Here is a 27321-nt window from a genome sequence, read left to right on the forward strand (position 1 = left end):
CAGGCGTGTTTCTGGAAGCTAGCTTTACTGTACTGGAGGAAGAGGGTCCTCACATCCGATCCTTGCCCCCGGCCCAGGCCTCCTGCCCCAGCTTGCTGAGGCTGCACCCTAAGCCTACCCGCCGGATGGAGCAGGAAGTGGCGAGCGCTTTGCTGGGGGAGATGGGTCAGCAGCTCTTCCCGTCTGCTATCCTCACCACCTGGGAGGCTGGGGCGCTTGCAGAGGCCGGACTGAGATCCAGAGGTTCAGGGGCACGGGGTTGTATGGCATGGGTGCTCGGCCCTCAGCAGCTGCAGCCTTCACTTGGCTCTGTCACCCTGGGCTGCCGGGACACAAGCCTTTCCATGCTTCTCCCAGTGCTTGACTTGGCACTCCCTGCAGGCAAATGGGCCGGTGAGGATGCTGTGCTATGAGAGGTATGGCAGTGGGACTCAGGGGTCCAAGGTCCTAGGATACCCTCACCTGCTGCAATACCACTCATTCTGGCATCGTGAGCAGCGCTTGGAGGCCTCTGCATTGCAGTAGGCACAGCGGGGCTGCTCTGGAGCCACTGCCTCTAGCACGTCCAGTCTGTAGGTCTCCGCCCACCTGGGAAAAGGGTCAGGAGGACTTGGCTGGACCTGGTGGGTGGGTGGACGGGAGCAGCCCTACCCACATCCATGTCTTCTGCCTCCCTTCTACCCTTTCTGCCAGCTCAGCAGGCCTCACCTTCGTGCCTGCAGCCTCAGTTCCTGCTCCGAGGGGCTGAATACATGCCGCAGCTGATGCTTGGCAATAGCCTGCCACTTGCCTCTGTTCTCTCGCTCTAGCCGCTCCCAGATTTCTGGGATCTGGGGAAGAGAAGTGGAGAGTGGCAGGGAGGAGCTGGTAAAGTGGGTAGTGGTCCTGAACAACTAACTACCTAGTGCCTACCTGTTCCAACACCAGGTCCTTCTTAGGGGGCTGGGCTTCGGTCAAGGCCAGGTGGGCCAGGAAACCCTGCAGGTCTGCCAGGTTGGGCAGCTGGTCGAGCAGTGTGTCTGTGAGGAAGGCCCGAAGCTGCAAGAGTGTCCAGGGGAGGCCAGTGTGAAGCGGTGCTGGTCAGAGGGTCGAGGAACAAAGAGGGCCTGAGCTGGGCTGAGCTGAGGGTGCCAGTGGGACCCATGTTCTACTAGCTGCTGTGTCACCTGAGGCCCAAGGTGTGGAGAGAGGGCTGGGGCTGAGGTGAGTGGGCAAAAATAAACATCAAGGGAGGCATGGGGCAGTGCTGGGGCGGTGGTGACTGGTGTGGGAGGAGTTCCCTACCTTGAGTAGCTGTCCTTTGGCAAAGCTTGTGAGGCAGTAGCGGGCCCGGGCCTCAGGGCTTAGCAGCAGATTGTACAGGGCGATCCACACCTGCCCATCCAACTTGCTCAGCTTTTGCTGCTCCGAGGGGGACACTGTCTGCCAACGGCCGCTCTCAAATTGCTGCAGCTTGCCTGGGGAGAGGAACCAGCATACTGTGTGCAGGCGTTGCATGCTCTGTGAGTGAGCCAGCTGTGCGGGCTAGGGACTGACCACTGTCTGGGCACAGAATGTGCCCATGCTGGGGCGCTGCTCACTTCAGAGCAGGGTGAGTCCTCAGTGGTAGACACACAGGCCCTGCCTGCTGCAGAGTCCAGGTCTAGGCCCACTTTGGGTGAGGCATCCTGGTATTCTCTGTGGTCAAGGGGGCAAAGTTTTCTGCCTGTGTGCAAGCTGCCCACCCCATCAATCCTGGAGGATGTCCTGGAAGCAGTGAACTGGGGCTTAGGCAGGTGGAGGAGGACCTTACCGCCTTCCTGCCGGCTCCAGGGACTGTGCTCCAGCAGTTCCACCAGGAGACAGGGCAGATTGTGGGTGCTGAGCATGCGGCTCAAGGTGCTCAGGGAAAGGCTAGGGATGTGGATGGAGAGGTGAGCTGAGGCTACAGGCCCAGGCTACCAGCCCTCCACTGCAGGCCCCAGCTTAGCAGGACAGCCCACCTGTCCATACAGTCTGTGATGTAGCGCAGCACTGAGAGGGCCTTTAGTGCGATCTCAAATTCCATCAGCTCTGCCTGCTTCTGCAGCTCCTGGGGTGGGGCACATGGTGTTCAAGCTAGGGGAGCCTGGGTCTAGCCCTTGCCAACCCCCGGAAACCTCAGCCCACCTGCATGGGGGTGCCATACTGGGACTCCTCCTCCTTAGGGGGGCCACCATGGCCACTCTGGGCGACCAACAGAGTCAGTTTGCGGTGGCAGTAGTCCACCAGGTCCAAGATGGTGTCCTCTGCTGACTCACACACCTCCTGAGGGGCAGGTGGAGGGGAAACATTCTGCCTCTGATGCCCTTCCCAAACAGACACAACCCCCCTTGCTGCCAGACCCCGGCCTAGGCTAGCCAATGGGCAGGGCTGGTGCCTCACCTTGTGGAAGAATACTGTCTCCAGGAGGTTGATGATGGAGGCCTCATGGTGTAACTGTCAGATAAAGAGGAGGACAGGGCCCTGGGCTGCTGAGAGAGGGATAGGGGCTACCAGCTACTCTCTCTAGTCCAGGGCCCTCTGAAGGGGTGGGAAGGGGTATGAACCGATGGCTCACCACCATGTAAATGGGAAAAGTGTTTGGGGGCTTGAAGTCTTCCAGCCTGCACAGCACAGGGAACACCTTCTGCTTCCACATCTCCACTGCAATCAGCTCCACCACCAGCGTCGGGATCTTTGGGAGGGGAAGGACAGGGATGAGGTGGGCCTACTTAGCCTGGCAACCCTCCCATCTCTGGCTCAGCCCAGCCCAGCCCTCCTCAAACTCCCCTGGGCTCCAGACTCTCCTCTGCTCCATGAATTCCTTCCCGATCTCTCTCCTGCACCTTAGACCTTCATTTCCAGCTGCCTCCGACATCTCTGTGGGGGCATTCCCCAGGCTTCCTATTACTGGCCCTTGCCTTGTCCCCAGGCTGCCATGCTCCCCCTGCACCTGAGCCCTTGTCAGGTCCTCCCCCATTCAAGTGTACCTCTCAGGCCAGCCCTCCTGCTCATTCCCTCTCTCGTCCCTGTCCTTTCACTCTTTTTTTTTTTTTTTTTTTTGCGGCTCGCGGGCCTTTCACTGTTGTGGCCTCTCCCATTGCGGAGCACAGGCTCCGGACGCGCAGGCTCAGCGGCCATGGCTCACGGGTCTAGCCGCTCCGCGGCATGTGGGATCTTCCCAAACCGGGGCACGAACCCGTGTCCCCTGCATCGGCAGGCGGACTCTCAACCACTGCGCCACCAGGGAAGCCCTTGGCCTCACTCTTATTCAGGGCCCTTCACAGTGCCCTATTCCTACCTCACACCCCAGTAGGGCGCTCCACCTTTTCCTTGCAGAGGAATCTTTCTGTCAAGTGATATTTCAGGTCACCTACTGGTGCCACCTCCTGGCTCACATTCCAGTTAAGCCAATCCCTGGTTTCTAACTCCCTCTCTCTCATGTTGGGAAGGTTGCCTTCTTCTATGCCAAAGTCCCACCCCACTTTAGTGGGTGCCCCCCTCTAGCCCGACAGTCTATTCAGTAATGCCTTGAGAACTTGGGCCCTCCCCCTACAGCCTAGGCTGTTCTAGGATCCAGGATTATCTCCCTAATCAACTCACATCCTACACCCCACCTGGCATGCCAGGGTCCTGTCCCATAGGGCTGCAAAATCAAATGTGTAACACACTTTTCCTTTTCCTTTGGGGAGGACAGGGGTGCCAGCCAGAGGGAAGTGCAGGCACCCAGGGTGTTCCTGAGGGGTAGACTGGTGGGGATGGGGGGTGGTGAGAAGACAGGAACCCTGCCTGTGACTCCAACCTACCTTCCCATGGGTGACCAGCAGCTCCTGGATGGGCTCGCCCTGGCTGGCCGTGGCATCAAGGATAGCCTGCATGTTCAGCTTCTCGAGATTCTCGTGCTGCTGGTTCCACCTGCCCAGACAGGGTGTGTGTGCATGTGGGTGCACATGTGTGCAGTAGGAGTGGGTGTGGGGGCTGGGTCCTACTGAAGCCTAACCGGGGTCCAAGGTGGCTCAGGACCATATAACCCTGTCTCGGAGAGCTTTACCTCCCCACCGAGGGGCCCCTCCACGCCGGGCAACCCCTCCCCCCAATGTCAGGCCCACACTCCTCCACTCAAGGACTCTGACCCCATGACTCCACCTGACCCCGGATCCAGCTGTCTCACCCTCCGGAGCCCATCTCGCGCAGGTGGAAGCTGCGCAGTCCCCGCACTAGCACGTCAGCCTCCCCGGGCAGCAGCAACTCCAGGTCGCCCATGTCGGCTCAAGGGACAGGAAGCGGGAAGGTGGGGTTCGGCTGACCGCGAGCAGCGGCCTGCGCTGAGATGTGGATGCTGACACGCTTGGGGACCACGGTCTCCTGCGGGCCCGAAGTCTGGGGCCCTACAGTTGTAAAGCGGTTGCGGAGCGTGAGTCCTCGCCGCCATGGAAACGGTTAGCTCAACGCCTGCGCACTGCGGTCTGGGTCCCGCCCCTGCTGGCGGCCCGCGCTGGGTCTCGTCACGCCAGCGTCTGCCTGCTTGCCAGGCTACGGGTAGCAACCCTCCTTAGATTCCTGGAGCTTTCTCCCTCACAACTGGCTGCGGCTCACGGGTCTCCCTGAGTTACAGACTCTTGCGTTCTGGCTTCCTCCTCGGATGGACGTCAAGTCGGCCCGCCCCCCACCAGCTCTCCCTGTAGCTGCTCCCTCTCCGCCCACACGGATGCTCCTCTCCGTGGCCTCCTCGCTCCAGTATTCCTCGCGCGCAGCTCCACCTTGTTGGCTCTACACCCGAAATACTGCGCAGGGCTCACAGCTTCTCTCCATCCTAGGCCAGGCTGCCATCACCTCTCATGAGGTAACTACTGTGGTCTTTTTACTGGACCCATTTCCACCCTTGACCTTCCTGAGTAGCCAGGAGTCTTTTTTTTTTTTTGGCCACGCCACGTGGCATGTAGGATATTAGCTCCCCGACCAGGGATTGAACCTCGGCCCTCGGCAGTGAGAGCCCTAAGTCCTAACCATTGGACTGCCAGGGAATTCCCACCAGGAGTCTTTTAAAGGTGTATATGAGACATTACTTCTTCACATGAGTGTGAATCTGGCTGCCTCTGGCCCTCAAAATACTATGTCCAAAGCAGCTTACCAGCAACTCTGCAGAATCAGGCTCTTGTCCCCTCTCCTACCTCGGGACTTCATTTCTTCCCCCTCTCCCCCTTGTCTTCTACAATATGTTCCAGCCCCACGGGCTTCCCTTGGCTTCCTCATACATCCTAAAGTGGCTTTTGCTTCAGGGCTTTTGCGCCTGTTACCTCTGTCTGGAATACTCTTCCTCCTTCAGAGTTCAATTTAAGTCAGTTCAGCTAGGCCTTCCTTGAGAATCTGATGCAGAGCAGCCTCAGCTCCCATCCCAACTCACTTTTCATCTCAGCTTCCCCATTGATTCTTTCTGGCTATTTATTTCAGTTTATAATTAGCAGGCACTTTTACATGCCCATTGTTGGTTCTGGCCACCAGATGGTGCTCCAGGGCGTCGGACCATGGCTATTTCTTTCACTGCGAGTTCTCTCTGGTGGCTGACTCAGAGGCAGTATTCAATAAAGGCAGGTTGAAATGGATGACTTTATTTATAGAAATGAGGGTTAACTTTGAGACAGTAATGGACTAGTTTGTAGGTCTAGTCCTCATGCACCAGGCAGGGCTTAGGAGGAGAGAATAGCCATAGCTGTGTGCCTGGTCCAGCCCCCACCAGCCTCACTTCCAGCAGATGATGATGTTGGGGTCATTTTCCAGCCGTTCATCCAGCTCTTGGTAGCTCATGCCTGGGTGGTGTGGTGGAGGTGAGGTCAGAAGCCTTGGCCTGGCCACCCTGCCTTGACCCCACCTCAGTGGTCCTGCCTGCCTCTACCTGTCTTGCAGCAGATCTCATCGTAACTGTGGCAGCCTGTGTAAAGCCTGGCAGGGTGGCTCCGCTCCTCCCGAGACACCCGCACAGGATACTTCTGTAGTCGCCGGATGAGGTTCTTCATAAGCCCGAACTGGATCAGCTTCCTGGGGTGAGGGTTGAGGAAGAAAGGGGTGATGCTCTGGCCAGGCCTCCTTCTAGCCAGGCCAGTCTCCCCTCCAGTTTTGTTTCAGTGACCAGACTGGACTTCAAACCCATCACCTCCAGGAAGCCTTCCTGGAGTAGCAGTGCCACATGATTCTGCTCATCAGGAATCTCCTGCTTTCTCTCTGACCCAGGGCTCGGGAGAGACACAGAGAGTGTACCTGCCCTCAGGCAAACCTTCCATGCCCCAGGGGATCCCCCTCTGACCGTTCATCAACGTGCTGCAGCTGTTGGGGGTGGCGGCCAATGAGATCTCTCACAGTAGTGCCAGGGCTCAGGCTGCAGTACAGCTGGAACACATCCCGGAGACTGGCCCTCTTGTGCCCTGTAGGCATCAGGGATCAGCTCTCCAGGTGGCCCTGCCCTCCCTGAGATGGCCTCCCCCAGAGCCTGCTAATACCTTGCTTGGTCACGTAGGATAGACACGCCTCCTGCAGGGACTTGTCATCTACTAGGTCCTGGACCTTGGGCGTCGGGCAGTACACATTGGAGTACTGGAGGGTAGCAGGAGGCATAGGGGCCTGAGTGAGGGGCTTGGAAGTCTGACACAGCCCCAATTGGGCTCAGCCACATGATCCATTCTCCATTTAATCAGACCCCAGACACACCTACCTGGAGGATGGACACCAGTGTCACAACGCCGTAGTACCTGGGGGAGATAGCTGTGCTCAGCTTCTGAGGGCCATGCCTTCCCAGCTCCCACACTCAGGGCCCCTGGGCTCTTCCTGACTGGCGACCCTGTCCTGAGTGTCACTGTTCCCCACTCACAGCAGGTTCTGGATGGCGATGCGCACTAGGTTGAGCTCCACGTCTGCCTCGGCTGAGATCTTCTGGACGTGGCGGAAACCATCAATGTAGGGCAGGATCTGGGCAGGGAAGAGCAGGGTAAGTAGGAGTGGGATGAGGCCAGGGCTGTGGCCAGCCGCAGGTCATGATAGCCAGGGAGGGCTAGCATACCTGTTGTGTGGTGAGGTCCCACTGTGAGTTGAAAAAATCCTCCTTGTCTTTGGTAAAGACAGGCACATCATACTCCTGGGCCACAGGAGGGTCAGGCCGCTGCTCGATGACCTTCAAGTGGATGGTGTTAGACTCATCTGCAGGGAACCCCATCCATATCCTCAGTGCCATCTATTCCAAGAGGCCATCAATTACCATCCAGTCCTCCCAGCCACCCTTGAGGCAGGCAGGTGACTCTGGGTAGGGCCATCTTCCCCTTTTATGGAGCAACAGACTGAGGTCCATACAGGGGAAGGAACACGCCCAAGGAGCAGAGCTAGAGAGCTCTACTGGCCTCCCCCTCTCCAGCCCCATCACGCACTGGGCCCTGGACATCATCAGCTCAGCTCATGGCTATTTCCTGGCCACCAATTTGTTCACGAGTCTTGTCCTTGACTGGGCTCACCTTCCCCTGACACTTCCCCATCCCTCCTTGACCCCTCTGCTGTCCTTACAGAGGCTGGGCCATACCGATGGGCAGAGTGCACCGGCCTGAGGCATTTAGCTCCTCCAGCAAGATGGTCATGATGGGCACCAACTTCTGTTTGCTCTCCTCCGTGGACACGAAGCTGCTCTCTAGCTGGATGGAGCATGGACAGCATGGTGGGCACACCCCAGGACCCTTGGCTGGCATCCTACTCTGGAAGGTTCCCGGGTCTGGAGGGCTTTGGAGACATGCGAACACCTTCCCTAACTCTGCCTGCCCATCCACCCAAGCCCATCCACCCAAGCCCATCGTGTTGCATACTTCCAGTGTGGTCAGGTAGCCAGCCAGCTTTTTGACGATGGGCTCAAGGGCACAAGTCTTGGCCTGGGCATCACACACGAAGCCTAGGTTGAAGAGCAGGGCATTGCGGCTGTACTTCTTGTGCTCGATGCACACGGGGCAGCCAATCAGTTTCTTCTCCATGGCTGTGCTGGACGAGGGGAACAGATGGGAACAGAGTCAGGCTCCTCTCACCCCCAAGTCTTTCCACTCCTCCTGGGAACCCTCCCAACCCCCCAGCTAGGGCCTCACACAGTGATGAGCTTATTCTGCAGCTCTGGCTTGGTGATGATGTACACCTGGACGGTGTCAAACAGCTCCCGGGAGATGAAGTCCTCGGGGACCTGTGGAAGGGAGTGCCAAGAATCCCCTTAGTGGACCTTATAACTAGGTGGAATACACAGGGTGAGCCCCAAGACCTAATCCCTCTTCTCCAGGGTTTCTCCTCTCTCCCATCCACCCAGGCCCACTCTTTTGTGTTTCCAAACACACATTATGTTCTCACCTACCTCCTGGCTTTTGCATACGCTGTACCCTCCACCTGGCACACTCCTGCCTCACCTAAATTCCGATGCATCCAGGGATACTAGTGGATCACCACTCACACCTCTCGTAGAACCTGGCACCTCCCCTGGGCCCCCATATCCCGATTTCCCACAATCACTGCCTATGTGAATGTTTGTTTGCCTTGCCACACCGGGAGCCTGGGACTGGGTCTGAATATACTCTTGGTTCACGATTTTCCGCGAATGAAGGGGTGGCGTGCCTGCGTGCAGCACGGGGCACTGGGTTCCACCGCTTCCAGGCATCTGGCTGAACTCCCCCGAGCGTCCCTCTACCTTGCCTCCCATGCCCCGCGAGCCCGGATGGCACCTGATAGGTGATCTTCGGTCCCAGCGTGGGGTGGAACTCGCTGAAGAATATGCATTCGATGCGGCAGCTACTGCCCATGGCGCTAGTGGGGCCGGGGTCCGTAGCTGGCGCCACTGTCCCTGGGAGCACCTGTCAGAAACAGCCCGGAGGTTTGGGCTGCCTGGTCAAGCACGCCTGCGCACTGAACACCCGTGAGGCCATCTGCTCAACAGCGCCTGTGCAGCGCGACTCAGCCGTGTGGCTGCGGGGGACTGTCCCAGGAAGTCCCGGATGGATAGGCGTCGCACCCGGAAGTTAAGAGGCTCCGCGACGGAGCGGCAGGGCGCGCGGCAGAGCCCCGAGTAACCCACTTTCTCGGGAGGGAACCACCTCGTCAGGTCGGCGCTGCGGGTGAGGCAGGCGAATCCCTAGCGTGTAGGGGAAGCAGGCCAGCGGCAAGTGGGGAGGCTGTGCGCAAAGGGACTCAGGCCATAATTTCGACGCAACTGGGAACTACAATTCCCGTAGTGCTTCACGCCCTTCCAGCAGGCGCTCCCGCCCGGCGACGGCGTGGTGCACGCTGGGATTTGTAGTCTATTACACGGCCTTGCCTATCTTACCTGGAAGGTGGGCCAGTGATCAGTGCCAATTCAGATGCGGGTACACGCTGACAGGCCACCAGTCCTCGACTATTCCTGGTGCCTGCCTTAGTACTGTCCCTGCCTACCTTAACTTTTTGGAAGAGAGTGGCATTCCTGCCCCGCAACCCTTGCTCCAGTGAAAGGAGTGGACAGCGGGCACCAGAGACCCTTGCTCACTCTGCTATGCTTTCAGGCTACAGCCGGCCTGGTTGACCATGGCCCTTTCTGTGGAGACCGAGTCGCACATATACCGAGCTCTGCGCACTGCATCTGGGGCTGCTGCCCACATTGTGGCACTGGGCTTCACCATCTTTGTGGCTGTACTTGCCAGGCCTGGCTCCAGTAAGTAGAATTCATAATTGACTTTTGGGAAGGAAAGTGTCACTTTTCCTGGGGAGCAGGGGCAATAGTAAGCCTTGGATCTGACTCCTGGGAAAGGCCTGGTTGGCTGAGGGACATGCTATGCTGGAGGAATAAGTGGGGTGGAATAGATGAGAGTTGGGGCTCTGCCAGCTTGGCCAGGTCCCATAGAGTACCTGGCTTCTCTTGTCTTGGTGCTCCACTTAGCTGCCTCTTGCAAAGTGCAGGGGGAAGGAGGGAGGACTGCCAGAGGAGTGGCAAAGCATGGCTTCTGATCCAGGGAGGGTCCAGGAAGAGATGATAGGTATGGGGTCAGTTTGTTGCAGCAAGAAGGGGCTTGCATTTTGGCAGCACCTCCTTGGGCGATGAGCTACTCATACTCCTCAGCCCGTGGGGATTGGCGTGGCTGGGTTCTTCTTGCTTCAGCTTCACGAGGCTTCCTCTTCTCATTCCAGGTCTCTTCTCCTGGCACCCTGTGCTTATGTCTCTGGCTGTAAGTAGTGGGCCTGTCCAGCTCTTAGGGATGGGAGGGAGCATAGCTATGGGTGGTGGTCTTAGCGCCCTCTAAATGTTAATGAACACTTAATATCTGTTTGGAGTAATGGGATGTGGGGTTAGATGCACTGTATGCTCCAACTCCTGCCTATAGTTTATATCCCATGCTTGAACTAGAGTATTCGAGATGCAGGGCAAATGGGTTTGTCTAAGCACAAAATGAGGCTTCGTCCACCTCCAGGCAGGAGGCTTAGAATATGCATTTGGGTATACCTGTGTCCCTTTTCACCTTAATTTATAGTGATGCACCTAATTTTCCTCAAACAGTGCACCCATGTGGCCAACTCTTGCCAAGAAATTGTATCCAGTCCTGTGTCAGAAAAACAAAGCTTGTGAATCATTTATAACTGCCACATCTCAAACCTTGTGTTTGCTGGGTAGCACAGCAGAGATGACATTTCAGAATAGCAGCTAGAAGCAGTGTGGAGAGGTACCTCCTGCTGGTTACTCAGAGCAGATGTTCTGTCCCAGATGGAATTCTCCACTCTTGTGCCACCAAATAGATACTCGTTAGTGGGGAGAGAATGAAGCGGAATCTGCCCACACTAGCTGGCAGCTTAGGTTATATCTAAAGCTTTCTTCCCTTCTGCTGGGCAGCACTCTCATTTAGTGTCCCATCCCTGTCTCCCCAGTTCTCTTTCCTGATGACCGAGGCACTGCTGGTGTTCTCTCCTGAGAGTTCGCTGCTGCGCTCCCTCTCGCGGAAGGGCCGAGCACGCTGCCACTGGGTTCTGCAGCTGCTAGCCCTGCTGTGTGCACTGCTGGGCCTGGGCCTTGTCATCCTTCACAAGGAACAGCTTGGCAAAGCCCACCTGGCCACGTGGCATGGGCGGGCAGGGCTGCTAGCTGTGCTGTGGGCAGGGCTGCAGTGCTCAGGTGGGGTGGGGCTGCTCTACCCCAAATTGCTGCCTCGATGGCCCCTGGCCAAGCTCAAGCTGTACCATGCCACTTCTGGGTTGGTGGGCTACCTTCTGGGTAGTGCCAGCCTCTTGTTGGGCATGTGCTCACTCTGGTTCACTGCCACAGTCACTGGTGGGGTCTGGTACCTGGCTGTGCTATGCCCTGTCGTTACCAGCTTGGTCATTATGAACCAGGTGAGCAACGCCTACCTGTACCGCAAGAGGATCCAGCCATGAGCTTTTCCCAGAACTAGGGGAAGCCTGGATTTGCCCCTCAGTGTGGCAGCCGGGGCTGAGACCTCCTGGACTCTCTCAGTTGACTCGGTCACGGGATACCTCAGGCCCTGGTGCGGTCACGGGTAGCCGGAGTCCTTTGTGTGACACTATTACTTGCTCCTCATGCTGGAGTACCTCTCCTTTCCTTCTTTTTCTGCCATCCCAGAGGAGTTTATGGATCATGTGTCTGGATGAAGTTGGGTTTCAAGACTGCCCCCTGCCCACAGCAACTCAACTTGTGCTGGTATGTCCAGAAATGAGATAAGAGAAAAAAGTAAAATAAAATTTTAAAAGAGACTGAAGGGACTTTCCCGGTGGTCTGGTGGTTAAGATTCCGCACTTCCAATGCAGGGGGCGTGGGTTTGATCCCACGTGCTGTGAGGCGCGGCCAAATATATATATATATATTAAGACTGAAAAGACTGGATGGGAGGAACAGTCCAAAGCTGGGGATAGTTCTTGCTAATGCCATCAGCATGAAAAAATGGGCAGCTGGGCAAGATGGGGACCCGTCCCTGGCTGCTCACTGAGGGGCTAAAGCTCTCTTGGCACACTAGCCCCCCGGATCTGGCTAAGCACCCCATGCCACTCAGGGCCCTAGCAGGCCCGAGGGCTGTAGCTGTGAATGGTGCGGCTGTGTGTATTTCAGTCTCCCAGCTGCTCATATGTTGGAGTTTCTAGACTGTGGTGGTCAAATCTGGGCAATGACAGGATGGGAACTGGGGATGGGCTGCCTCCCTAGATGTCAGGCCCTGAGCACTCTGTCTTGGAGGTGAGTCATGGATAAGAACAACTCCTTATGATAGAGAGGCGCTTAATTATCAGGTCCTCCAGGCAGGGCCTCCTTCACCAGGTAGTGCAGGGAGGCAGAAAGTAAGTAAGAGCCTGAGGTGACAGCTCTGGGAAGACTGCTTGACAGTGGGCATGTGGTGGTGAGGCAAGGGAGAGTGTGATGGGGGGAAGGGGATGAGGGCAATGGGCTTTTTATCCAGCTGGAGTAGCTTTGGTGACCAAGCCCTTGAACCTAGAGTTAAGTCCCTGTCTAACTCTGCAGTTGAGCATGATGAGGGGGCTGCACAAGGTGGTCTAACAGAGCCCAGGAGCCATACCTCAAAGAACTGCTTTATTGATACTGCGAGGCTGGGCTTGGCTGCCCACTCAAGTGGTCCTGTAGAAAATACCTGGGAGCTGTGACTGTTCTGGCCCAGAAGCAGCTATGGCCACAGCAGAGGGAATCAGAAATCTTGACATGAATGTAGTCTCTTTGTGGGCGGGCAGGGATGTACAGCCCTGCACTGGCTCCTGCACTGGCTGGACCCCCAGAATGTTTTTGGCAAATCCTTGCCTTGGCTCAGGGCTCTCGGCAACCAGTATCAGGTGTGAGGGTTGGCTTAGGAGCCATGGCACCAGTGCCCCTGCAGCCACTTGCTTGAGGCTGCTTGCTGAGGTACAGTCTTACCTCAGATGGCCTGGGCTGGCTGTGCTTCAGAGGCCCCATGCCTGGCATAGTGGTTGTCTGGAGTTGGAACCAGGTAGCAAGAATCCTGGGTAGTGTTGGCGAGAAATAGCAGAAGTCTGTGGCAACCCCCAGCAGGCCTTCTTCCCTCTCCTCAGAGCAGTCAGTGCCCTGGAGTAGCTGAGAGTGTGTCAAGGGGGGCTTGGGAGAAGAGGTGCTACACTCAAGGTGGTCTAGAGTTACAGCTTCGGGGGAGCTGCCTCAAAGGTGATCAGGCTGGATTCTGGGACAGGCCCCTTCCCTGGGAGCGTGGGGGCCTTGTCTGACGGCAGGGGGCTATCCACCTTGGCCCCAGCCTCCTCTTCATCGTCTTCCATGCTGGGCCAGACGGACTGGTCCTCCACTCGCTTCAACCGCTCGTTGAGGGCCTTCAGAGCCAGTTGCCTGGGGCCAGAGGAAAGATGACAGGTCACTCAGGATCTGAACTTGGCTCATGCCCTGCACTCTCTCCCCCAGGAAACTGACATGCCGTACTGCTCACACTCCTCTCTCAGAACCCTATGGGTTCTCCTTCCCCATACAGGGCCCAGGGCTCCACAGGGATTGGATTAGGGCACACTCTGCCATCAGAATGAGGACCCAAAGGCTGTAGGGCCTTCCTTCCATAGCTGGGGCACCTCCAGGCTGAGAAGGCCAGCTGGGTGCCTGCCAGCCTGCCCACAGGCCAGCCCCAGGAATGGTTCTGAGGATGGTGCCTAAGGTTGGGCAAAGCTGGTGTCCCTGGGCAGACAGGTGGAAGGGCAAGTCCCTGGACATGTGAGTTTCTGCTAGGCACTGGCATCACATTCAAGGCATTACTTCTCCCCCCTCTCCTTGTTAGGAGTATTTTGAGCCTCCTGGCAAGGGTCTGTGGGGAAGTTTGGAACTCAAGCACCTGCCTTGGCTCTCAGCCTGGGAAGCAGGGCCAACCTGGGTCAGCTCACCCCTCCTAACTGACTCTAATATTCTCCTTCCGAGAAGAATCTCCAAACCCACCAGGACCTGTGTTAGAGCAGGAACACACAGCGTCCTAGCAGAAGGAGAGGAAGGAGAAACAATCCATGTGGGTAGGGCACAGGCCAGAGCCTACTGGTTTCACTGGGCAGACCCCTGGAGACCCCACTCTGCGGGGAGGTGGGAAAGTTCGCTAGAAGAAAGTATATACGTGCACTTGGGACCCTGCCCACCAGGAGTTGGGATGCCCATGCTGCCAGGTAACACTTCTACTAGTGGTCACTGTGGACCCCTGATGCCTCCAAGTCTGTGCCACCAGCATGGGGGACCTGTATAGCCTTCCATGTTCCAGCAGAAAACCAAAATCTCCACCATGCCAGGGAACATGACGAGAGGGACAACAACAACATAGGCACAGAAAGCCCCAGCACACTTCCACCCTGTCCTCCAGCCTGGCACCATGGCAACTTGGCACAGACAGGATGCTGCGACCCAGGCTCCCATTCTGGAGACTGCCTTGTCAATTCTGTTTAAAGCCTGCCAAGGTAGAGAGATGGTGGCATGCTAATCACTCCCTCACAAGGGTCAAAGGTAGGAACCCCTGCCTCCCACTATCACTAGCTCTTTGGGTCAGGGAATGGCATGCAGCAAGATGTCAAACTGGTTGGTGGAGTAACCCCCATCCCCAAGCAAGGTAACAACCACAAGACTATGCCAAGAACCCACTTCCTGACACCCCCCACCCCAATCTGCCTCCACCTGTCCATTTTCTTGGGGCTGTGTAGAGGTTTTTCGAATGTTCAGCCAACCCTAACAATCCCAGATCTCCACTGGGGGAGGGGCCACCACTGTGGCCTGGGATCACCTGAACAGCTCTGAGGACAGCTCAGTTTCTACCAGGCCCAGCCCTCCTGACCGCATCGCCTCCACTGGATGAGGTTAATAGAGACCTCGGTCTTTAGGATTCATCAGCCACAGAGACAAAAACTGTAGAGCCCACAATTAAGCTCTGCAGCATGCCGTGTGTACTTTTCAACACCTGCCACCTTGGACCATAGTAATCTGTGGCCTTCCCCAGCTGGAAACTCCTTCAAGAAAGGGATGTGGCCCACACTCCACAGCCCCAGTGGAGAGTAGGCACAGGGACAACTCCAGCTGAATTCATAAAGCTGCCTGCTAAGAACTCATTACACAGGTGAGCAAAAACAGAAGGCTTTGACAAATGCAGACAGTATGAACAGAGCCTGCTCTAAATTTCACTACTCAAGTAACTGCATCAAAAAAAACACTCAAAAATAATGTGGAGGGGGCTTCTGGTGGCGCAGTGGTTACGAATCCGCCTGCCAATGCAGGGGACACGGGTTCGATCCCTGGCCAGGGAGGATCCCACATGCTGTGGAGCAACTAAGCCCGTGCGCCACAACTACTGAGCCTGTGCTCTAGAGCCCACAAGCCACAACTACTGAAGCCCATGTGCCTAGAGCCTGTGCTCTGTAACAAGAGAAGCCCGCGCACTGCAATGAAGAGTAGCCCCCGCTCGCCGCAGCTACAGAAAGCCCGCGCAAAGCAATGAAGACCCGACGCAGCCAAAAATAATAAATAAAATTAAAAAAAAAAAAAAAGAAGAATGTTGGAAACAGAGCTGTGACCACTCTGGTAAGTCCACAGACCTGGGAGAGACAGAAAGAGATGGATTAAAAAAGATCTGTCCTGCCCTGGCCAAGGTGCATCCAGTGAATAATTCAGTTGGGATTCCTGATGGTGCAGATGGCTTGGTTTACAGATAATGAAAAGGTTGTCTCCACTTCCTGGTGTGGTCAGCAGGCTCCCTCGGTGGGTCATGTGGCTGTCCCTGGGTTTGGTGACACATGCCTGCCAGAGTAGGCGGGGGTGGTGGGGGTGAGGGGGTGTGTCTAAGTCTAGTTATACCCCAGGCTTCCCTCTCAATAAATAAGCGGCAGAGAAGCACAACATCTGAATTAAGGCTCAGGAAGAGGGTGTAGTCCAGCGTTTGGAAACTAGGGTGGCCCAGACCATCTCTTAAGGATCCCATGTTTCCTTCTCTGTCCCTCTCTCACAGGGGAAGAAGGACCAGCAGGTTGTTTCTGGCTCCCACAGGACCAGTGTCTAGGATTTGGAGATTCTGAGACAAGGCCAGGGTTACGTGTACCTGGCTCTCCATTTGCCCCTCACACAGCTCAAAAGGAAGCAGGGCATTTCTTGAAACTTAAGCGGCCTCAGTGGTGAGAAAGGCCACTTTTACTCCCTAATTTTGGAAAGCACCTCCTGCAGCCCAGACACTTAAATGCTGAGCTCCAGGCCACAAGCTGGCTTTTCTCTTTCTAAATCCGCCCCAACATCTGACTGTAGGCTGCCAGCCTACATACAGCAAGCACCTCAACAGATGGAATGTGACTTGATTAATAATACTATCCTAGCTCGACAAGGTTTTGTAAGATTCCACAGTACCTTCTCCGCTCTGCGTCTTGAGGGTCTGTGCCTGGGAGGCTGATGGTGATGGAGGATGGGGCACCCACATCATAGCGCTTCACTGTCTTCTGGCATATCTTTACCTTCACCAGGAGGCCATGCACCAAGTTCGCCAACAGCCCCACCACAGGCTGCAGGATCTCAGGGAAGAAGGTGGCAAAGGCAAAGTGGTCGGCCATGTCGCCTCGGCCTCGGCTATGGCGCTGGTAGAAGCGAAGATACACCCAACTGGAGATCAGCCCAAAGCCATAGGAGGCCAGCGCTGGGCTCTGGAGCAGTGTGGCCAGCCGCAGCAGCAGCAGCAGCCCCAAGAGCAGCATGGGCACCACACTGACACGCACCTGAGGCACTCGCAGGACCACACAGTCCCCCATGGTTTGCTTGAGTGCCACCAGGACACCACCTAGGAAGCCCAGGGCGCCGTGGATGCGGACAGTGAAAAGGTACACCAAGTTGAAGGAAGCCATGTAGGTGAGGAGGTAGGCGAAGGCCCCCAGTAGCCCCACAGACACGTTCACCACTGAGAAGAAGATGAGCAGCTCCAAGGCCCCCCAGAGGGGCTCCAGCAAACGTCCAGCCACCACCACTGTGGCCAGGCTGATGGCCACATCCCACACATGCTGTTCCATCAGCCCATGGGTGGCCAGGGTCCAGATCCAGAAGTTGGGTGGAAAGAGGTAGCCTGGGGTGACCGCCAGGCAGCCCGTGTCCACGGCGAAGGACAGCAGGTAGAGGAATAGTACCGCAGCGCACAGAGCCTTCACCACCACGCTGGCGCTGGACAGGATGGCCCCCAAGTGTTGGCGGGCGCCCGGTAGGGCGCGCTGCATCTTCCTGGCGGGCGTCGGCCTTAGGAAAGGGTTTAGTGGGCTAGGGGCCTCCCCGGGGCCTCGTCCCAGTCCGGCCCCGACGGGAGGCCCGGGTCCGACCTAGTCACTGGCCTATGGCCCCGGTGAAAGGTCCACTTCCGGTCGGGTCGACTCTGGTCCCAAAGGGCAGAGCCGGGCCTGGTCGCGGGGCCGGGGCCTAGGCCCCTCGCCGGGGATCTGAGGGAAGACCCTGGGCAGCTTAGGCACGCCTAACTGCCTGCTCTGTGTGGCCACCGCGCCGACCGGAATGGCGGTGATCTCAGGGCTCGATCTTCTCCATCCACTCTGGGGCCCTACGGTCGACGCGGGACTGGAGGCTGGTTCTGGGTCGGAGTCAAGTCTGGTCAGCTCCGCCTCGGCCTCGGCTTCGACCGTACCTCCTCCCTTCTCAGGCGCCGACAAACAGCGGCGCTGCGCCTGCGCGCTCGGAGAGGCTGCAGGACGCCCTCTGAACGTCGGCCTTACGGTTCCGCGGCATGCTGGGACATGGAGTCCTCGGCCGGAGCCGGGACCAGCGGATATCAGGGTTCTGGGTAGAACAACAAGTCCCAGGAGGCTGTGCGCCGGAAGAGGAGAGTGTGCTTGGGAGTTGTAGTTCTCAGGACCGTTTCCGTCGGTTCTCCAGAGGCGGGGGAGGGTGAACGGGCATCGCTAACCTCTGGAGAGCAGCGGGTACCAGCGGCAGCACAGCTGCAGGCCACGCGCGTGCTGAATTTCCCGGAAGGATTGGATCAGTGTGTGCCTGTTTATCTGAGTGGGTGTGTCCTAGTGGGCAGGTGTGCAGGTAGGAATGTTGGATGGTCCAGGGGGCGCGAACTCCTGGAACTTCCGCGGTCTGGTGTGTGCCTGACCCAGGTTGGAATTCTTGCTCTGCGTTTTGGCGGCTGTGTGACAATGGCCAAATTCCCGAACTTTGTTGAAACCCAGTTTCATGGACAGTAAAATGGGGATGATGACAGGACCTACCGTGAGGATCCAAGGGGACTGGCGTGTACAATGCCAGTCCACCCTGGGTGCTCAGTGAGTGTGTTGCCCAGGCTGCCCTTGTTACAAATGAGGTGGAGCCCATACCGGAACTCGGATCTCCAGCCCCCAAAGGGGTGAGACTGGACTTGACTTAGTGACTCTCTTCCTCACCACAGTCAATCGCTGATCCTGATGAAGAGAGGTCTCTCCACAAACTTGGGTCAGGCTGGCCTTGGGTCTCCACCTCACTGCAACGGTGGCTTCAGGTAGGTTGTGTCCTGTGCAAAACTGATTTTTGTTTTTTGTATATTGAGTTTTTTTTTTTAATATGCATATAATTAAAATAAATATATGACAAAGTACATTTATAAAGTGCAGAATCCCTTCCTTTCCGCCACTGATCTCAGTACAACTGCCGACGTGTGCACAGCCTTCCAGATCACAAAAGGTGTTGCTTTCCTTTACCTTTGGGCTCTGGGTTCCTGCTGCATGCCACCCCAGGGTAGGGTTGCCAGATATAGCAAATCAAAATACAGGGCGCTCAATTAGCATTTCAGTTAAACAATGAATAATTTTTTCAGTATAAGCATGTCTTCAATTTTTAGCATAGTTATGTCCCATGCAATGTTGGGAACATACTGAAGAATATTCATTGATTATCTGAAATTCCAAATTTGATTGGATGTTCTGTATTTTACATGGCAGGTCTACCCCAGGACCTCTGGGGCTGTTGCGGAGCACGGGAGCTGCCTCAGGGGTTGCTAGTTAGGCTTTGCTCTGTGGCCAACCCTTGCAGAGGGTGAGGAAAGGTGTCTTCACTAAGACCTGGAATGCCCTCTTTTATTTATTTAGCATCCAAGGTCCCCAAGCCACAGGCCACCTCATTTCCAAAACCTTTGCTGGTTTCTTGCATCTGGGAGAAAGGATTTCTCCTAAGTCTCAATTTGCTCATCTGCGGTATGGAGATAAACTAATATCCAACTCTAATGTGTGGTAAGTACTCAGCACAGGGTGAGTGCATAGTGTGGAGTGTGTACTGTAAGAGAGCAAGTGTCAGTAGTACTGGGAAATCTCTGCACTGGTGGTTATAAGTCTTTCCCGTTGAAAAGAAACTCGAAGGTCACACAGAATAGGATTGACTATTAAGAGAGTTGGGATTAAAATGAACAAGGGTGTAGGGCTTGCCAGAGGGAGGCCCGAGATTTGCTGAAATGGACTCAGAGCTGTGTTCCAGCGTGAGCAGCAGTGGCCACTGACAGCACCAGGCCTCCTCTGGGCTGGGAAGGAGCAGCCATCATGCTTGTGGGTGGGCCAGACCTTGGCCTCCTCTGGACAGCAGCACTGGCCCTCAAGCACGAAGTCATGGACTTGGGCCAGGTAGTCACTCTTTGCTCCACCTGGAGGACCTGCGTATGCCCTGGTAGTCTGATCCTATTGGCTAGAAGCCTGCATCTCATCTCCATCTTCTTTCCTCCACAGTCTTGGCCTTGAGCCTCTGGGAGACTTTTTTTTTTTAAAGACAGTTTTTCCTGGAGGCTTTTGATAAGATTATACAAGACAAAGGATGTCAAGGATCTGGCACTTAGGAGGCCTGGGAAGCGTCATGCCCTCCACCCACCAGAGACCTGGATTGCTATGGCCTTCACTCCCAATTAAGTGGTAAGTGGGGCTCTGAGGTCATGGCCACCTGTCTTCAAGCCACCCAGTCCTCACTCCAGGGCAGAGACAGTGTATGGGAACCATTTGAAGTGAAAATATGAACATTATTTAATAACTGATCTTTTGTAATAAACCATTTGAAAATATTTTACAAGGAATCACACACACAATATTTTACAAAGTTTCTTGACTTTTTTGTCGCTGTTGTTTTTCTGACTTGTCTGTACAAAATAGAACAACCAAAAAAAAAGGGCAGATAAAAGGAAATGGCCCCCCAGTCCCCCACAGATCCCCCGAGCCCGAGGTGAGGGGACAGCCAGGTCGGGTGGGTGATGAGAAGGATCAGACCCAGCTGGGGGTTTGACAACTACCTGATGGGGATTGCTTTGTCTGCTTTTCTGTTTTTTAAACTTAAAATATATATTAATTTATCTGTATATGTTTCTTTCTTTCTTTTTATATTCTCCATTGAGCACCTGACTACACTACAGTTACACACACGCCCCTGCAAGACATGGCTGGCATCTAGGCTGGGTGTACAGCATGGGTGCCCACCCTGGCACCAGCAGTGGGCATGGACCATACACACACACTGAGAAAGCGACAAGCAACGTGACATTAATTAACGGAGCCATTAATTAATGTATCACCCTCCCCCCCTCCTCCCAGTCCATCTGAGCCCTATGGCCATATCCCCCTGCCCTCAGTCCCCCAATGGCCCCCAGGCTGGGATGCCTTTGCAAGAAATGACCAGAATGAATGGTGTGAAGAGATGTTCCCAGGCCCAGCCTGTGTATGTGCACAGAGTGTGTATATGCATGTGCAAGTGTGTGTTCAGCAGGGAGGAGCAGTTTGGCCAGGGAGTGTGTGAGTGGGAAAGAGACAGGCCTGAGTGTATAAGGGGCAGATTGGGGGTGGGATGACCCAGCTAGGAGTAATCAAGTCACCCCCGCTAAGGCAAAGGGTGATGCCTGGTGAGAGTTCCTCTGCTGAGGGGTGCAGGCAGTGGCATGTGGTCCCACTGGGGGCCTGACACTAGTGAGAAATGGTTACAATGAGCACCTGGCAGGGTCAGGGGCAATAAGGGGACACTGGCGGCTAGGTCAGGACAGAGGGGTCTTCACCCTTTGCCCCAGCATTTGGCACTGTTTGACATTCAGCTTTAGAGATGGGGGACCAGCTGGGTTACAGGTCACATAAGAGGCGGACGGTGAGCAGGAGATGGAGTGTGCACATGCCAACCTCCCACCAACCCCTCACCCCGTATAAGGCTTTGTGAGCCCCCACCCTCACCCCAACCCAGGGTGTGTGTGTCTGTGCACGTCTGTGTTTGTGTGTGTGCCCTCCTGGGTATGTCGGAGTCCAGTTTCTGCCCTCAGGGCTCCAGGTGTGTATGGGGTTGAGTCTTAGCCGGTGTCACTGTCACTGTCCTGCCACCTGCCGGGCTTGGGGAGGGACAGGTGGCTGTAGGCCTGAGAGAGGCAGGAGCTCATTGGGGGCTGCCCCAGGACCTCTCTCCTGCCAGGACTTAAGCTGGGATGCACAGGCGTCAAACTGCCCATCTCAATTTCCTCCATTATTCCCAGATTTAGTCCTGGGTGTAGCAGAAGGGCCAGGTTAGAGGAGTCCAACTGGGGCAAGACCTCGGTCTTCCACACAAAGGGAGCCTCGGGGCAGGGCGGGCTGTGGAGGCCTGGTTTGGCACCAGTACTGTGGCCTCCCTGGCCCAGCCCTCCGGGGTGGGTGAGTCCAGTGGGAATGAGGGGTCTGGGGACACTCTGACAGTTCAGCAGCCAGACGTGGCTTGGGGGCCAAAGACCTGCGGCGCCTTCCTTCGGGACCCCCCCTCCCCCCAAGGCGCAGATTCTCGGGGCCAGACGCACTCAGGTCCTTCAGTGAGGGAGGGGGGCGAGGCTCTAAGGTGGGAAGTGTGGTGCGAGGGAGCAGGGGAGCGGCGGGGAGGCCTGGTGGGGGGAGGGGCACTCAGAGGCGGCGAGAAGGGTGGGCGTGGACTTGAGGCTGCGGCCGGGGAGGCAGGCTCAGGAGGAGTAGCAGCTGCAGGGACACCAAGACGCCCAACGACGGTGGGAAAGAGGCTCCGCGGCCGCAGTCTGAGGTATCTTCCTGTGGAAAGAGACAAGGAGCAGCCGGTCTGCCCGGGCTGGGCGGGCAGCGGGTGCGCAGGGCCGCACTAGCCCTGGGGCAGGGGAGCTGCAGGTCAAGGCCGCCGCCCCCCTCCTCACCGTGGCGTTGTAGTCGAAGCAGATGTGTGGGCCTCTCCGGTATCGCGGTCTCTGCACCAGTTCACACTGCTCCGGGCCGTCCGCTGGGCATGGGTGGGGAGTCAAGGGGGCGGCGGCACGGAGGGAACGCGCTGGGCGGGAGGGGCCGGGGAGCAGCGCGGGAAGGATACAGTGTGTCTCCTTCTGCAGCAGCCGGCCAGCCTCACACTGGCTGCACAGCGGCTTCTCTGCCACCACGAAGAGAAGGTTGGTGTGGGTGAGTCTCTGTGCGTGGAAGAGCCTGGAGGCAGCACAGAAAGGCGGGGCGCTGAGGTTCGCCCCACCCCGCCGCCCCTCCCCTCCCCTCCCCTCCCCTCCCTTCCCCGCTGCAGCCCCGGCCCGGCCCGGCCCCGCCCCTCTGGCCTGCTCAGCGCGCGCACCTGGAGCAGTTTCCGCAGTCGATGATGGCGTTGTAGGAGGCGTTCACCGAACCGAAGTAGTACTGGGTCTGTTTCATGACGCAGCTGCTCTCGCGCACCTCGGGGTTCCCCTCGGCCTCCGCGGGGTCTGCGAGGGTCCAGAGCCCCTCAGCTGCACCCCTACACCCTGAGCCTCGCTCAGCCGTAAGCCCCGCCCTCCCTTTGGAGTAGGTCTCAGATTGGGGAGGGGCTTTGAGGAGGGACCTCCAAAGCCCTACCTACCTGCCTGGAACCAGCTGTGGTAGATAAGACCATAGAGAAGTTGCTGGAACAAAGACCTGCAGGGCATGGGTCACCGAGTGGGAGTGGTCAGCGAGGCCAGTACCGTGCCCCATTTCTTTCCAGCCCTCCTGCCCAGGGAGCACCCTCCCTCTCCCATTTCCCCTGGGGACTCACCAGGCCGCAGCAGAGGTCCACCAGGCTAGGTTAAGGAAGTCTGCAATGGTGGGCTGCAGTGGAGAGAGTGGCATGGGCTCCCACTGCTGCCCCTGGACCTGGTTCACCCCCAGCTTTCTCGTTAGAGGTAGGGGGTCATCTGTGGGCAGGTCTCCCAGTCCCCCCATCTGCAGGTCAGGCAGTGCTGGGGCTCACCACAAAGATGCCCCGGGGTGCGGCACCCAGGTTGCCCGGGGGCAGGGGGGCACAGGCTGCCTGATAGTCGTAGGACTCCTTGCGGGTGTAGAAGGAGTTATTGTAGAGTGCCAGCATCAGGTTGGCATCCACCTCACTGAAGAATCTGCCCACCTGGGGATGCCGGGAGGCAGTGGTAGTCACAGGGCTGGCAGTGCCATATCCCCAGAAGGCTCAAACCCAGACCCTCTCCTTCCACCCTCTTCCTGACCCTCACCTGGTCCCACTGATGGTTCTGGTTTGACAGCACCAGGAATCCCCCATCATCAATGAGGACACAGAGCAGGTCCTGAGAGGTGGGAAAGGGGGAGGAAGATGGGGAGGGGCTCCAGCCCAGCCTTTCCTCCACAGACCCTGGCAGTCCAGTAGCTGAGTGGAGGGGGCACCATTCCCCCAGTTCTGGTAAAGCTGTGAAGTCAGGGTGGGATGTTGAGACCCACTGGCTAAGGGATGGGATGGGCTAGGAGCTGCATTTGGGACTCAGGTGTCCAGGAGTGGGGTAAGCTAGCGTTCAGGGCACACGCACCTCGTTGTTAACCTCGCAGTCCATCTCACAGTGGCTGTTGGGGCCGCACTGCTGGGCAGAGAGCAAGGACCGTAAGTGCCCACCAGTTTTCCTCCTCCCATCACCCTTTATACATCGGGGACCCTGCCTCCCCAAAGGCACCAGAGCCACTCTGAGTGGGAGGACTGGTAGGGGTTCCTGGGGACTCCAGAATGGGTGCTTCTGGGCTTACTGCCCTCATCCCTGACCAGATACCTTCTGAGGCTGGTCCTGGTGGGTACGGTTGCTGGCTAGCACCTTGAACTTCTCAGCCCAGGCCTCTAGGTCCAGCTTAACGCCTACCACTGTGGGGGAGAGCAAGGGGCCATCAATGCCCACCTACCTGGGCAGCACACTGCCCATTTTCTCTTTCCCTACCTCCGCCCTGGGTATTCACCTGCTGGCCTCAGTGTGCGTCCACCTAGGCTGAGCTCCACAGCCGTGCTGACGAGGATGCCCACCGTGTCATTCTCCAGCTCCAGCGGCCTTAACCGGGCTGGGGGTGGGTGAGGTGGGGTGGTCAGGAGTAGGGGCTGGCAGCCACATGACCACTCTGTGCTGGGCCCTGGGAGCCCAGGAACCCAAGGCATGGCTGACCTCAGCCTAAGCACCGGGCACCCAGCATAGCGTCTGGCACAGCCTAGCCCTCTCTTTATCTGCCCCATCTCAGCCAGCCAGCCTCGAATCTGAGAGGGACCTCAAAGAGCAGAGCCTCGCCCTGGCTGAACAGAGAAGCCTCAGCTTCCCACCTGCTGCTGTGCGCCTGGGAGGACACTCACCATCCTGTTGTGGGGGCTTGAAGACATAGCCATGGTTATCCAGGCTGCGGCGGTAGAAGCTGGCATTGAAGGGCTCAGGGGTCTCTGTCCAGTCCTCAGCTGCCCTGGTCACACAAGAGGTTGGTGGAGGGGTGGCTTGTGGGGGCAGTGGTCTCAGCAGATGAAAGAAGGCCTCTGGGCAGCGGGACAGGCGGGGTCCCAGCAGGGGCAGGGTGTCGGATAGTGGGGCAGGTCACTTACTTGTTGGGGAATACGCGAGTGATGCCACCATCAGTGGCGGCGAACACGGCCAGAAGGCTGTACCTGGGGGCAGCAGGGAGGTGAGGTCACAGACCTACTTTCTGCAGGGCACGGCCAGCGCCTCTGGGCCCATCCCAGCCTCCTGCCCCCACAGGCTGGGTGGTGCCTACGTGTTGAGATCCTGGTCCCGCCACACGCGCTCCACCAGCTGCTGTGTGATGCCCGTGTCCAAGATCAGGTTGTGCAGAAGGAAGTTGTTGCCTGGAACAGGAGGGTTGGGGTGGAGGGAGGATCTTCTTGTGGATCCCTGCCCACTCTCCCCGCTACCCCCAAGGCTCCGAACCTTCCCCATGACCTGGCCCAGGACCTGCCCTTGGTTTGGGCCTGCATGTTTCCACACCTGCCCAGTCTCTGGGTTCCTCTGGGCTGCCCCCTTGCCGTCTGGCACTGCCCAGACCCCGCTGCCCCACCAGTCACTCACACTGCTTGGAGTCTGGAGTCACTTTCTCCATGAGCTCAATGAAGTTCTTCAGGAACTCAGTGTTGTTGTCTGAGGCATTCAGTTCCTTGCAATACTCTCTGGGGGTGGGGAGGGGCAAGAAGAGTGGGCTTGGGGGAATGCACAGGGCAATAGGGTTGAGGCTTCCCAACAGGCCTGCCTGGCCATTCGCTGAGAAGCCCAGGCCTCAGGGAGGGGCATGTGTATTCTTACAGGCTTCAGTGACTATACGCCCAGCAGGTAACCAGGTCTGGACAGGGGCAGAACTGACCTGCTTAAGTGCAAGAAGCAGAGAATGAGGGTCTGCTTCCACCACCCAAGCAGGTTCTCCCTTCTGGGCATGGCCCTGCAGAGCCTCTCACCTCTCCTGTGTAGCTGGAGCTAGACGGTGCACCTGGGAGGCCCCAGGAAATGCCTCATGGCTGGCTCATCGAACTGTGTGCCATAGCGTTCCGTGGGCACAGTGGGTGGAGTCCTGACACTGGCTTAGTTGGTCTGAGACCTCATCCTGCTGCTTCCTGGCTGTGTACCTTTGCGCAACTCACTCAAGCTCCCTGAGCCTTAGTGTTTTTCATCATACCACAGAGGGTGTCACCAAGTCAGTGGGAACACGTGGCTCCTTGGATTGGCTGTTCCCTCTGCCCAGGGTGCTCTTCCCCCAGAGATGGACAGGCCAAATCCCTCACCTCCTCAAGGTCCTCTCTGGGCTCAGAATGTGGGTCCAGAGAACGTAGGGGCTGAAGGGAGCAGGGAGATCTGCTTGGGGTTCTGCTCCCCAGGAAGTCTTGGCAAGCAGTCCTTCTACCCTGGTACATGGAGCTATCTTTCCTGCCTAATCCCTCATCCATACCCCTGCCACCAGAGACCTCCTCACTGGCCTGCATGGCAGCAACTTTGTGGGAAATTTTTAAATGCTCCTCTTCCCGAGGCTATGCTAGGGCCCAAAGCTTGGTGAGGGCACCTGGGACTGAATCTCAGTCCCCACTTGCTCCCAGGGCCTTTGTGCAGTACACAGCCTGCACTTCTGTATGGGGGAGAACACACCTGATACACTTAGAGTGACACCCATACAGCTGAACTTGGGATACAAGTCACCTGCAATCCCTCCCCCTCACATAATATGTACATTTACACTCACCCAACACATATTTATTGAGCTCTCCTGTGCCAAAGATACAGAGGTGACAAAAACAAACATGGTCCCTGCCCTCAGAGCTCCCTCAGGGTCCTGTGGGCCACACAGGCCTTTCCATACATTCCCACAGTCACCAATGCACACGGCCACCCCACATTTACACTTGGACTCTTACAAATGTACATGATGACTCACAAATACAAACACACATCTACAGAGAGTCACAGCGAACTTTGTGGGTGCATGCACGCACGTGCACACACATGGAGGTTAGGAGTGTCCAGAGCCCCCGTGTGGTACCTGAGAGTGCCCATGGATCTCTGTCAGTTGCACCCACCTGCCCTCATGCAAAGCCCAGGCCACAGGGGAGGGCTTCACCACCCGGCGGCCTGCTGGCCTCCTCAGATGTGGGCCAACAGACAGAGGGTGTGCACACGAGGGTGCATGCCAAGGATGGTCCAGGCCCAGGTCTGTGCTGGGCCCTGATCCCTTACTTTCCAGAGAGCTCTTCATAGTCCCCATCCCCTCATCCTCCTCCCGTCCTCAGTGAGCCACCACACCTAGATGGGGCACTGCCGACAGGGGCTCTGGCTGGCTCGGTCACCACACCCACACAAACACTGACTGACACGGGACAAGGACAGGTGCGGGGTGGGGGTGGGGTGGGGAGGGCGCCACAAACCAGAGCAGCAGCTGCCCAGTGAGGGGCGTGCTGCAGACAGTCGGCGCAGGGCAGAAAGGGCTCCTTCCTGGTGGCCTGGGAGGGCAGGGAAGGTCAACAGAGTCCAGAGCCCTCCCGTCCGAGGCCTGGTGGGAGCTGAAGCTATGGGCACTGGTGCCTGGTGTGCCTACATGGCCCAGGTATGCACATGGCCACACATACAGGGCTGTGCATGGCAGGGTGACACTGCACAGGACACA

At 57.2% G+C, this 27321-nt stretch overlaps 5 protein-coding genes and 1 long non-coding RNA gene across 19 annotated transcripts in view; 2 read left to right on the plus strand and 4 right to left on the minus strand.

The window, feature by feature from the left end:
- Positions 1-5: 5 nt before the first annotated feature.
- On the minus strand, positions 6-5491 carry ZMYND10 (zinc finger MYND-type containing 10). 5 transcript variants are annotated; one of them, XM_027120895.1, is made up of 12 exons: positions 4308-5491; positions 3807-3915; positions 2579-2695; positions 2404-2457; positions 2149-2286; positions 1983-2071; positions 1793-1893; positions 1285-1457; positions 913-1038; positions 709-830; positions 463-588; positions 6-375 (listed from the first exon to the last, which is right to left on the minus strand). In XM_027120895.1, exons 1-12 carry the CDS (start codon positions 4430-4432, stop codon positions 300-302), a joined length of 1356 nt encoding a protein of 451 aa, XP_026976696.1. In that variant the 5' UTR covers positions 4433-5491; the 3' UTR covers positions 6-299. The 5 variants fall into 5 exon arrangements, with proteins under 5 accessions (XP_026976696.1, XP_026976697.1, XP_026976699.1 ...); XM_027120896.1 differs by having other exon boundaries at positions 4172-4418; XM_027120898.1 differs by lacking the exon at positions 2579-2695.
- Positions 5492-5589: 98 nt separating this feature from the next.
- Positions 5590-9193, minus strand: NPRL2 (NPR2 like, GATOR1 complex subunit). 3 transcript variants are annotated; one of them, XM_027120903.1, is made up of 11 exons: positions 8730-9193; positions 8109-8200; positions 7839-8007; positions 7562-7670; positions 7052-7188; positions 6863-6960; positions 6707-6743; positions 6495-6588; positions 6302-6419; positions 5894-6036; positions 5590-5807 (listed from the first exon to the last, which is right to left on the minus strand). In XM_027120903.1, exons 1-11 carry the CDS (start codon positions 8805-8807, stop codon positions 5740-5742), a joined length of 1143 nt encoding a protein of 380 aa, XP_026976704.1. In that variant the 5' UTR covers positions 8808-9193; the 3' UTR covers positions 5590-5739. The 3 variants fall into 3 exon arrangements, with proteins under 3 accessions (XP_026976704.1, XP_026976705.1, XP_026976706.1); XM_027120904.1 differs by lacking the exon at positions 8730-9193 and adding an exon at positions 8696-8722; XM_027120905.1 differs by lacking the exon at positions 8730-9193 and having other exon boundaries at positions 7839-8002; positions 8109-8686.
- CYB561D2 (cytochrome b561 family member D2) lies at positions 8930-11745 on the plus strand. Of its 2 annotated transcripts, none has more exons than XM_027120913.1 (4): positions 8930-9119; positions 9543-9691; positions 10165-10202; positions 10897-11745. In XM_027120913.1, the coding sequence occupies exons 2-4, from the start codon at positions 9565-9567 to the stop codon at positions 11398-11400; spliced, it is 669 nt and encodes a 222-aa protein (XP_026976714.1). In that variant the 5' UTR covers positions 8930-9119; positions 9543-9564; the 3' UTR covers positions 11401-11745. The 2 variants fall into 2 exon arrangements, with proteins under 2 accessions (XP_026976714.1, XP_026976715.1); XM_027120914.1 differs by having other exon boundaries at positions 9009-9106.
- Positions 11746-12545: 800 nt separating this feature from the next.
- On the minus strand, positions 12546-17646 carry TMEM115 (transmembrane protein 115). Its single transcript, XM_027120907.1, has 2 exons — positions 16358-17646; positions 12546-13339 (listed from the first exon to the last, which is right to left on the minus strand). Exons 1-2 carry the CDS (start codon positions 17206-17208, stop codon positions 13135-13137), a joined length of 1056 nt encoding a protein of 351 aa, XP_026976708.1. The 5' UTR covers positions 17209-17646; the 3' UTR covers positions 12546-13134.
- Positions 17230-27321, minus strand: part of CACNA2D2 (calcium voltage-gated channel auxiliary subunit alpha2delta 2) — a 141788-nt gene continuing 131696 nt past the window's right edge. The window contains exons 24-38 of one of the 6 annotated variants that reach the window (XM_027120887.1): positions 25248-25345; positions 24937-25027; positions 24767-24829; positions 24527-24630; positions 24145-24243; positions 23964-24052; positions 23730-23777; positions 23421-23492; positions 23165-23317; positions 22970-23022; positions 22796-22851; positions 22535-22661; positions 22286-22395; positions 22116-22198; positions 17230-21996 (exon numbers count right to left, since the gene is read on the minus strand). In XM_027120887.1, the coding sequence (XP_026976688.1) occupies positions 21856-21996; positions 22116-22198; positions 22286-22395; positions 22535-22661; positions 22796-22851; positions 22970-23022; positions 23165-23317; positions 23421-23492; positions 23730-23777; positions 23964-24052; positions 24145-24243; positions 24527-24630; positions 24767-24829; positions 24937-25027; positions 25248-25345 (1387 nt within the window). In that variant the 3' untranslated portion in view covers positions 17230-21855. Of the gene's footprint in view, positions 22396-22534; positions 22852-22969; positions 23023-23164; positions 23318-23420; positions 23493-23729; positions 23781-23963; positions 24053-24144; positions 24244-24526; positions 24631-24766; positions 24830-24936; positions 25028-25247; positions 25346-27321 lie in introns of those variants that run through there. The other 5 variants (XM_027120886.1, XM_027120885.1, XM_027120884.1 and 2 more) reach the window with 5 other exon arrangements.
- LOC113627922 (uncharacterized) lies at positions 21933-25018 on the plus strand. 2 transcript variants are annotated; one of them, XR_003435810.1, is made up of 4 exons: positions 21933-21988; positions 22305-22427; positions 24418-24645; positions 24921-25018. It is a non-coding gene; the product is annotated as an uncharacterized LOC113627922 (long non-coding RNA). The 2 variants fall into 2 exon arrangements; XR_003435809.1 differs by having other exon boundaries at positions 24874-24989.

Source organism: Aethalodelphis obliquidens, unplaced genomic scaffold, assembly GCF_003676395.1.
Source record: "Aethalodelphis obliquidens isolate GAN/ISIS:26980383/991018 unplaced genomic scaffold, ASM367639v1 scaffold22, whole genome shotgun sequence".
Taxonomy (NCBI): Eukaryota; Metazoa; Chordata; class Mammalia; order Artiodactyla; family Delphinidae; genus Aethalodelphis; species Aethalodelphis obliquidens.

What these genes read in the sequence shown, in the direction of transcription:
- ZMYND10 (XM_027120895.1), bottom strand. Translation starts at nt 4,432, where the DNA reads ATGGCGGCGAGGACTCACGCTCCGCAACCGCTTTACAACTGTAGGGCC. An exon ending in AGACAGTATTCTTCCACAAG is followed by an intron (nt 2,287 to 2,403) that starts GTGAGGCACCAG and finishes CCTGCCCCTCAG; the next exon opens with GAGGTGTGTGAGTCAGCAGA. An exon ending in AGGACCTGGTGTTGGAACAG is followed by an intron (nt 831 to 912) that starts GTAGGCACTAGG and finishes TCTCTTCCCCAG; the next exon opens with ATCCCAGAAATCTGGGAGCG.
- NPRL2 (XM_027120903.1), bottom strand. Translation starts at nt 8,807, where the DNA reads ATGGGCAGTAGCTGCCGCATCGAATGCATATTCTTCAGCGAGTTCCAC. An exon ending in GGGACCTCACCACACAACAG is followed by an intron (nt 6,961 to 7,051) that starts GTATGCTAGCCC and finishes TTCCCTGCCCAG; the next exon opens with ATCCTGCCCTACATTGATGG. An exon ending in ATCCTACGTGACCAAGCAAG is followed by an intron (nt 6,420 to 6,494) that starts GTATTAGCAGGC and finishes TGATGCCTACAG; the next exon opens with GGCACAAGAGGGCCAGTCTC.
- CYB561D2 (XM_027120913.1), top strand. Translation starts at nt 9,565, where the DNA reads ATGGCCCTTTCTGTGGAGACCGAGTCGCACATATACCGAGCTCTGCGC. An exon ending in ACTTGCCAGGCCTGGCTCCA is followed by an intron (nt 9,692 to 10,164) that starts GTAAGTAGAATT and finishes TTCTCATTCCAG; the next exon opens with GTCTCTTCTCCTGGCACCCT. An exon ending in CTGTGCTTATGTCTCTGGCT is followed by an intron (nt 10,203 to 10,896) that starts GTAAGTAGTGGG and finishes CTGTCTCCCCAG; the next exon opens with TTCTCTTTCCTGATGACCGA.
- TMEM115 (XM_027120907.1), bottom strand. Translation starts at nt 17,208, where the DNA reads ATGCAGCGCGCCCTACCGGGCGCCCGCCAACACTTGGGGGCCATCCTG. An exon ending in CAAGACGCAGAGCGGAGAAG is followed by an intron (nt 13,340 to 16,357) that starts GTACTGTGGAAT and finishes CTCTGGCCCCAG; the next exon opens with GCAACTGGCTCTGAAGGCCC.